General features: G+C 38.3%; 1 protein-coding gene across 1 annotated transcript; it reads right to left on the reverse strand.

The window, feature by feature from the left end:
- On the reverse strand, window positions 1–9,694 carry abcg4b (ATP-binding cassette, sub-family G (WHITE), member 4b; the record flags this gene model as incomplete). The annotated part of the gene is made up of 14 exons (XM_084419079.1): window positions 1–1,720; window positions 1,808–1,926; window positions 2,452–2,610; window positions 2,777–2,877; window positions 3,031–3,199; window positions 3,499–3,597; window positions 3,799–3,941; window positions 4,316–4,430; window positions 4,522–4,645; window positions 5,728–5,873; window positions 5,966–6,016; window positions 6,187–6,319; window positions 6,481–6,598; window positions 9,463–9,694. 14 exons carry the CDS (start codon window positions 9,692–9,694, stop codon window positions 1,495–1,497), a joined length of 1,935 nt encoding a protein of 644 aa, XP_084275205.1. The 3' UTR covers window positions 1–1,494.
- Between the last annotated feature and the right edge of the window lie 424 nt (window positions 9,695–10,118).

Consider the following 10,118-nt stretch of genomic DNA (forward strand, 5'->3'; position numbering starts at 1 on the left):
GCTGAAAACGCTAGGCGCTCTGCTAAAAATGCTCAGCTGTGGGCGCTTGAGAGCGTTTTGGCAGCGCAGCGTTTTTTCAGTTGAGACGGTTGAGACCGAGACACTTTGCTTGTTATGATACGGAATATCCGCGAAAGTCTTACTAGTATCTCATTTCACACATATTTTGTTTCTGTGTTGATTCTATATTAAAATGTAAATACAATGTAATGTATTTTCTCTGGCTCTTGATTTTGTTCCGTTATTATGCTTGTTGTCATCTGTTGACGTTGTACAAGCAGAATCATGTGGCGGACGCGGTTGGTCGGTGTGGTATTAGTCCCGCCCCTCCTCCACTGTGATTGGACGGTTGGGTAAAAAGTGACAGTGATGAGCGCTGCGTTTTACCAAAAGTTGAACATTCTTCAACTCTCGGCGACCAGTAAAAAACGCCGAACGCTCAGCGCTTCAGCGTAAAAAAGACGCTCAGCGCCTCGTTACGCTCATGGCGTTTTAAAAACGCGGCGCTCCCATTGAAAACAATTGAAAAAACACGCCAGCCGCGAGTAAAAACGCTTTGGTGGACACACGGCCTTAGTCCCTGGTCATTGTCGCCTGTCAATGACGTAATATCCGCGGTATCCCTGGTTTCCGCAAGTAACGCCATAATAACCATAGCGACAGACGTGGATAACTGCGTTATGTCTAGCGGCACGCTCACGCTGTTGTTGTTTCGTTCAAACATTATGGACCATGGCAAGCATACTTTGGGACAAAAGGAGAACTAAAACGAGAATCAATATATTAGCGTGGTGTTTTCGAGATGCCAAGAGCTCCACGTCCGCGATTAACTTCGACTTGACAGAGACGCCGCTCTTGCATGTACTTTATTAGACAGGTGAGCAAATGTATGTTATTCTAATGATGATCTAGCTTACTGCTAGTCTCATATAGCCAACAAACTAACACATAGAATAACATTATAACTTTCAACACACTCAAATGCAGCTCAGTGTGATAGTGTAGACCAAGTGAAACAGCGCTGCGTTACCTCACAAGTTTAATTCGTCAAATAAACTGACCTGTGTGAGTAGTAATTCAGCACTTGCGGGTAGTTCGGTAGAATGAAATGTCCTTATTCCTTTATATCCGCGGGCGCTGATATCTGTCTCTCATTAGCAATCGCGGCCTGCTTCATACCACAGTCATGTTAAAAACATCAATGTATTCACTCATCCATAAACATTATTAGATCCATCAGCATGACAACAAGTTCCAGAACTTGAAGTTCCGCATATGCGTCATCAACCTACGCCTTTGTTATTGTAAGAGGTTAGTGACCCCTAGCAGCGAAAAAAAATTACATATTGTAGCTTTAATCCAAATGAAAAACAAAACTAGATCACCAAAATGATCAACAAGTAAATCTGACCTTCCTGAGCAGAGGATGACACCTTTGGAAATGGTTTATAGAGTAGCCTGAGCTGGAGATCATGAAAGGCCATGACTTGAAAATTATCGCTCTGATTTTATTTTGTACCGAAGAACCAAGTAAGTGGCGAGTCGCAGGATAAGGAAGAAAATACCCAGTACAATGAAGTCCATGTAGAGCTTGGCATCTTCTACATCCAACAACTGCAGAACTTCTTCAGGTCTTTGGAACTTGCAAACCCTTCCTGGACATTCAAGCTCAGTTCGGTTCATCCCATAAATGGACAAAATCACCCCCTCAAATCCATACCTATCATAAGCACAATCAAACAAACATGAAACAAACAATTTTGCATTGTGAAAGCAAACACATCTATTTAAGATATAAATAGCATACCGGACATAGGACACATAAGAACTCCACTGTAAGTATTCTGGAATTGTGTCAAAGTTCACAAAGAAGCCTGAGAAAAGTAGGACTGGAATGGCTGTAACTGGACCAACAAAAGTGGCCACCTGTGAAGAAGATACACAATACAGTATGTATAAAAAAAGTCTATGCCAAGCCAAGACTAGCTGAAAAGTTATACCATAACCAAAAGCAGGCATCCAGACTGAACAAATTTAGTTTATTTGTATAGTGCTTTTCTCACAACAAATATTTTTTCAAAGCAGGTTTACAGAAAATGCTTGGTTCAGTGTTACAATTTAGGAAGCAATTTAGGAACGCTTAGTGTATACATATAGCCGAACGTGCAAAGTATACTTAATTTGATATCGTGTACGCATGTGCGCCAAAAAGGTTTAATCTTTGTCCAGTATCTGCGTTATTTTTCTCCAGAGGTTATGACCGATAAAAATGTCTTCGTAAACTAGAGTTGCAGGCATCTCTTAAACTTTTATTCTCTTAATAGAGAAGCAAAGATTTCACGGCTATCCTGACATGATTTGAAATGTACTGTCGTAAATGTTTTTGTCACAGTCTGGAGCCCTGAGAAATAAAAACATTTAGTTAGCAGTGACAGTAGCTGCAACATGTACCTGTAGGGATGTGGAGGCAGCACCGACCAGAAGCCCCAGAGACTGAGCTACTAAAGCTGTACAGATTGACAAAGCCAAAAACAGCAAGTAGCGGGTTGCCTCTGGAGGCTGTTCAGTCATCCAGTACACAATACTGCAGTACATGATGGGACAAATGACCTGAGAAAGAGTGGACTATATCAAATGTTGGTTTTATAAGAGTCCATGATTCTTTCGTCTTAGTTTCATTATATTAAACTTTCAGCAGCACTAATCAAAATATGCTCAGCTTATATCAGGCATAAAATGGAGTCAGTAAGGCTTAGACAGGCAGACAGGCACCCACCTGGAATGGAATGTCAGCCATTGTCTTAGCCAGATAGTAAGCCTTCAGGCTGTACCAGTAGTTTAGATGTTCTCTCAGAAAAACAGCCATCTCTAGAGGAACTGAAAACAGGGCAGAGAATCTATCAGCTCAAAACAACTTTCACTTCCCCTGCTGAATGTAGGACATGAGTTTAAACCCAAAACTGTGCTACGTGTTGATAGTGAAACTGTGACATGGTTGCTGCGTTCTTACATTTCTCTTTTCTAACTTACAGGTAAGAACTGTAGGCATCAGCGCTCCAAACATGATAAAGAGCATTGAGAAGAAGAGGAAACCGGTGTTGTTGAAGACTTTGCTGGCATCATTGCCAATATTGAGGTACAGCAGGCCTATCAACACTCCAATCGAGATGTGTGACATTAGCCGCAGATGTGTCAAAACCTAGAACAGGAACCAAACGCCATTATTAAACAATTCTGCAAAAGTAAAATGCAATAGCTACAAATTTCAAAACTATAATTACATTTTTATCTAGTTTGTAAGATTGGTTTGGCTCAACTATGCTAAAGTGAACATTTATATTAGAATATATAAAAAAAAATATTTATATAAAAAATATTTTTGTCACTTTCAGTGTTGGTATAGTTACTTTGAAAGGCATCATATTGGACACACCCTTAGGAAAGTTTAGGACTGACATCCCAACTAAATGATGTCAATTAAATGAAACAACATTGTACCTGGTCTCTGCATATGGTAATAAATGTTCTTTTAAATAGAATGCAGAACTGAGTCAGAGAGCTTGTAGCAAAGGTATGGCTCTCAATGTGTCCTGAATCCTGTAAAAGCAAGTGTAGGAAACATTAAGAAGACAGTTATATCATATTAAACACATATAGTATTTTGTTTATTTGAAAGAAGTTTTTGAACGCAGTGGATCAGTTTGCCTAGCTTACATCCTGACCAGAATATATGCAAGTAAGCATTACAGATGCTATTCACCGGAAGCAACAGGTGATTATGAAACTAGCATCACTCACTTTGACACATTTTGCAGCGCATGAGGTTACAGTGGTTTTGTCGGTACAGTTGCACTTTTCCTCCAAAGCACACATGCCACCCTGAACAGCCTCAAACAACACAGGGTTCAAGTCACCATACTCTCCTGATGCTACCTCAATGACTACACACAAAACAGACAGACAGAAGCACAAAACAGAGGCATGATGCATTATGTATATATATATATATATATTATTCGGTGCTCAGGAAATATGTATTATTATTAATGTTGAAAACTTAATAATGCTTAATAATGTACTGCTTACTATTTTATGTGGAAACCCTGATACAACAAATGGTTTTATAAAGTTTACAGGAACAGAATTTATTTGACAGAAATTAGAAAAAAAAATGTTTTGCTGTCACTTTGGATCAATTAAATGCATCCTTACTGAATGTATATATATACACACACACACACACACATATATGTATATATGCTTGTATATGTGAGTATGTAAGTATGAGTATTTATAAAACACATGGTCAACTCACTGAAATCTGCAGGATTGTGGTATGTTGGACAGTGAAGACCCAGTCCCTTCAAATAAGGGATGAGGTATGGGACACTTCCCTTATATATGCACTGGCCTTGGCTTAAAATATACAGCTGTGAAAGAGACACAGAATAAATCAAATGATGACTGAAGTGATCTGAAGACGTTTCAGATTCCCAAAAAGATTTGCACATGCCTTTGTACCTTATCAAACATCTCGAAGAGTTTGGCACTGGGCTGATGAATAGTGCAGATGATGGTTCGCCCTCCTTGTGCCAGAGACTTCATTAAAGACACTACCTGGAAACTGGATGCACTATCCAAACCACTGAAATCAAAAAGCAACATTTAACAAAAAAAAAAAAACAGTATGGTTACCCTTACGGAGAAAGAAATATATGGGAATATACTGCAAAATATAATGCAGAATATATTACATAATACATATGGGATAGTTGTGCTTATATTTTTCAATATACAGCAATATATGCATGACCATGTATGGCTATATATTAATACATATAAAATATTTATAAATGAAGACAAAAATAACATTACATGTAATATTCACAACATTTTATCCTTTATTGTGTACATATATTGCATATACATATTCACATATAAATGTGAATGTATGTTCACACATATATACACACATTCCCAGAATGAGCTACAACAGATTTCTAGTTCCCAGCATGCTTTGCTTCTGACTGTTAAAGGAGAGCAAATGTAAAAATGTGTTTTGCTCAATATTAATATAGGGGTAGATCTGTCAGTGTTTTAAGTTGTATTATTTTGGAATTTAAAAGGTTTTCTGCTATTTCTGAGTTTTTGGGGTTACCATTGTGCTGAAGAGTAGAGCCTATGGTGAGGTTGATGACTGGCCAAACGTCATTAAGATTACAATTACTATATTATATAAAAAAAAATGGAAGTGCCCTCCACAGCACAGTGATAGTGCTTTTGTTAACAAATTAGAAAATATGAAACATTTAAAATGTAAATATGAAATAATTACATTATATATTTCTTTATATATGTGTTTATGCTGCATGAGTAAATATATCAGCAATATATTACACATGCAGTACCAGATCTGATCACATATACATCTACATATTATCAAGTGTATTACTGAATATAAAATTACATACATTATGATATATTAGTCAACATATTGTCACATATTTTGAAAAATGGCAATTCCTTATGTATTATTCAATATATTGTAATGTATTAACACAATATATTATTCTGTATATTTACTGTTAAACAATTTAATATGTTGATCATTCATTTATAGGGAAACATATTTTCTTTTCATAAGGGTATATATAAAAATCCATGTCACAAGCACAAGCATATAAATAATGCTGTTTTATTTGTGTCTAAAGACTATAACGTCATTACCTTGTGGGCTCATCAAAGAACATGACTGGGGGGTTGTTTACTAGCTCGAGGGCAATAGCTAACCTCTTACACTGGCCCCCAGAGAGAGAGACAGTATGAGTGTGGACACACTCATGTAGTCCCAGGGCTGTCAGGATTTCTTTTATCTACATGCCAACATAAACACATGGAAAGTAGGTGAAATTTCACAGGGAAAAATACTGGAGCAAGTTTGAATGAGGTCATGAGCTTTACCTACCAGCTCTTTTTTCACCTCTGTGTTTTCATTAAGCTTCAGGTTGGCTGATACCTTAAAAACAGTGGAGAAATCATTCAGTTGAGTTTATTCATGTGTTTCCCTTTAGAAACAAAAATGTTTCTGCACATGAAAATCATTCTGAAGTGATTGTAATATGAGCATTAGCATTAAACCAGCAGTAGGGGGCATCCTTTACCACATCATTCTCCCTGCAGACTCACCATCATTGCTTCTTGAACGGTCAAGTGGGGCAGCAATTTGTCTTCCTGCATAATGTAACAGGACATTTTACGAAAGGTTCGGAGGTCTCGGAGCTTTCCATTTACCAGTATCTGTCCAGTCATCCCTGTTTCCCTTCAAAGCGCAAGACAACCAGCAATGGGTATGTAAGCTTTCAAGATTTAATTTATTTTAAATGCATTCCCAAAAAAATCCAATAATATGATCAATTAGAACAAATAGTTTTTGTAATATATTTTTTTTCCACATTACTTTTGCACTCAATGTAACCTCACCTGTACCCTGCCAGGATGTTCATCAAGGTAGACTTTCCAGCCCCAGAGGGACCCATAATGCCAATGAGTTCTCGACTACAGAACTTGCCCGATAGACACTTGAGCAAGGCCTTATAACCTGCAGGGGGAAAAAAATGTATATACTTGGGGTCATACGGTTGGTTCTCCTTTTGAACAAACGGTCAACTTGCAGTTAATCCCTTCAGATAAGAAGTATGGTTTAATCCATGAACCTCATGACTGTACTACATATTTTCTCCAAAGCTAAGAAACGTGAGAAAGTGAGTGATAAAGGTGATGAGAGAATCAGACTCCAAAACCTTTAAGTTCAGTGGCTAATTAAATCACTCTGTCTGCTCATTGACCTTTCTATGAGTCCACCAATATGGCTTTCACCCACCCACAGACCGAAAGGTCACAAAAAAAAAAAAAAAAACATTTTGAGGAGTCACTGATATAGCAAAATCTAAAAAGAAATAAAGAGAGAGAGAGAGAGAGAGAGAGAGAGAGAGAGGGTGGGGGGGGGGGGGGGGGGGGGGGGTACACTCCCAGGATTGTCAAACCCCGACTTACTGTATTTCAAAGCAAGGCACCATAATTAGCAGTCTAACAGCCCAAAACCTCTGTTCTCACAGTCAAATCAAGGAAAGCCCTATTATTTACCCTTTGACTTTATTCCCATACATGTCTGTTCACTGAATGTTTAGAAGTCAATTGATGCTGCCATATTATCATCATTGGTGGAGCTCTTGCTTTAGGCCACAATGGAAGCATAGAGCGCAAATTACATTTTACACTTACATTCACATGTATCACCTCTAGAAATACATTTCATTCTGTATTTCTTTATCATAGTGCAGACATATTATGAATGCTTCATTCATCATGCATAAGAATAGTCAGGAGAATTATCAAGGAACAAGCATTAGGATGATATCATAAAGCAACTTCAGATTAAAAATGTTTCTCTCCCTAGTGATGTCAGATGTGATGTCATCTCATTTAAACTACTTGATGGCACTGCAAAAATAAAAGTCTTGTTGGCCCATGCAGGCTGCAAAATAGTAGCATCTTCCACACTGGTATCTTTTCACCAATAAATCATTAAAGTAAAGAACCAACTCCTATCTTTGGGCCAGACTAGACAGTGCGGTGAGACAGCTTCATTAGATAAAAACAGAAGTGATCAGAATGAGATATCGGCATTCATGAAGTTATACCTGCAAATCGAAAGATCTAAATGGAAAAGCAAGGCCCAGATCAGTCTTGTTAATGTGATTTTAATCTCCTCTGTATGCTAAACTGGTAAAATACGATTACTTACCGTATCCGCTTTGTAAAAGAACAAAAGCTGCTACTATAAGAATGCATCTAGCCAAGACCAGAATGTTTTAATTTCCGATTTGACTTGTACAACCAAAATATAAATAGTCTGTTATTGCTAGTCTAGTAAGGCTCGATGTAAACTTCTATTGGACTTCTCTGCTAATCTGATCTGGTCTATATTTCTGAGTTTTTCTGTGTTAATTTGTGCACAATTATTCAGGGACGACCTGGTTGGGGGTAACGCATTGCTACAAGTAATGTAAGTTAATCAGATTACTTTTTTCAAGTAACTAGTTAAGTAATGCATTACTTTTAAATTTACAACAAAATATCTGAGTTACTTTTTCAAATAAGTAATGCAAGTTACTTTGGCCCTGTTTACAAAATGTGTTTTGATCGATCGGATCACAATGAGGGAGACAGTCTGTTCACTGAACGTTTTGAAGTCATTTGATGCTGCCATATTATCATCATTGGTGGAGCTCTTGCTTTAGTCCACAATGGAAGCAAAGGGAATGCAAATTACATGTAACACTTACATTCACATGTATTACCTTTACAAATACATTTCATTCTGTATTTTTTTATCATAGTGCAGACATATTATGCATGTTACACGTAACATGCATAAGAATAGTCAGGAGAATTATCAAGGAACAAGCATTAGGATGATATCATAAGCCAAGATGCATTTTGATCGATCGAGGGAGTAGATGTAGATGAGGAAGACACAGACCCATTTACACCTGGTGTTTTAATCGTCTCTTTTGTCTACTTTTCGACCACTTCTGTCCTGTTTCTTCGAGGGCAGCTTTCTCTGCTCTGAGAGCCGCAAGACCGCGCCAAATATGGTCAGTGCGTGTTAGAAATCAGGAAAGGTGAGCGAACATTCTGCTTGGTACGTTTTACGTCTTCAAACCAAACTTGGGTCTTCAGCCGACAAAGTTTAAATCTCGTCTGGCTAGCGTGCTTCCCGTGTTTACGCATTAGGTCAGTAGGTGGAGGAAGGCGGTCTTTTGTGGCTGTCTGAACACATTCGACCACATGAGCATTTACACTACGAAAGCAATCTGGTTGAATGCGTTTTCGACTACCTCTGGAAGTGGCCGAAAGAGGACAAGCACAAAACCTTTTAGACCCCGTTTACACCTGTATTTACCGTCGTCCGCTTGTGATCCAATCGACCAAACTGCATCTTACTGCCAGGTGTAAACAGGACCTTCGTTTTCCCATTTATTGACTGACATTTCTCCTGTCCACAAGTACTAAGTAAGGTGCAGAGGCTTTCTGTGCGCTAGACTAAAGGTGACCATATATTTACTCACCTCACTTGCACAAAAACAGATTCAGTATTCCTCAAAAATTAATAACAGTGAAATGCAAACTCAGAATATTAATTAAAATGATTAATTAAACATACTTTATGTATTTAATCTCACTTTAATCTCATCAGTCTTTGCTGCTAACCTTCGATGATCCAATTCAACCATGCTAATGGTAAAACACCATGTCAGTGCTGAACTTTCTTCTCCTGCATCCTATTATTCTGCAATCCAGAAAGGTTTGTTTGAGCTGCAGCCTCCACAGTACAGATGTGAACTTGCATTTTCTTTATATTTACGGTTACATTAATCAAAATGTATATGCGCTCCTGACCTTTTTTCTTCCACCACGGTCCTTCTCTGATTGTGTAGGAGAGGTCACTGAACTCCAGGTCCACAGTAGTGCGTTTGGGCAGGTGAGAGAAGCGCTGTGCCTCTGTGATGTGGTTCTCCACCTTCTTCAGATGGGTTAGCAATGGAGCTTCCTGGGGCTGTGTTCCCCCATTACAAAGGCTGTCTTCCATTGTAATACTAACTGTCCCTGGATCAGACGTCTTCTCGGACATTCCAAAAGTCTAAAAGGGAGCAAAAATGCTTCAGTGGTGTGACTACAGGTCTAAAAAAAAAACTATAAGGTTACATTTTTACATTTAATTTCACTGTGACTTCTAGTCAACAAAGTACATGAGTCATCATACAGTACATAACCATGAATTCAAAACGAGAAATCTCCGAGGGGAGCTATCTTGCTATATTCTACCTTTTTACACTGTCTGCTCATTCAGGAATCAGTAGAGGCCCCAACTCTGTCAAATTGATCTGGTTTAGAATTTGGAGCTCTTGTAAAAGGCTAGGATTTGGTTTCCTCCAAGAGACTGCATTGTGCTGACACACTGAACTGACCGGCTAGATGTAAGTCCCTGGAGTTTGACAGCCAAAAGGAAGAGCGAAATCAGAGAATGTGAATAGCCAGGTCAGAGACAGATATCA

This window comes from Rutilus rutilus, assembly GCF_951802725.1.
Source record: "Rutilus rutilus genome assembly, chromosome: 9".
In the NCBI taxonomy this organism is placed as follows: Eukaryota; Metazoa; Chordata; class Actinopteri; order Cypriniformes; family Leuciscidae; genus Rutilus; species Rutilus rutilus.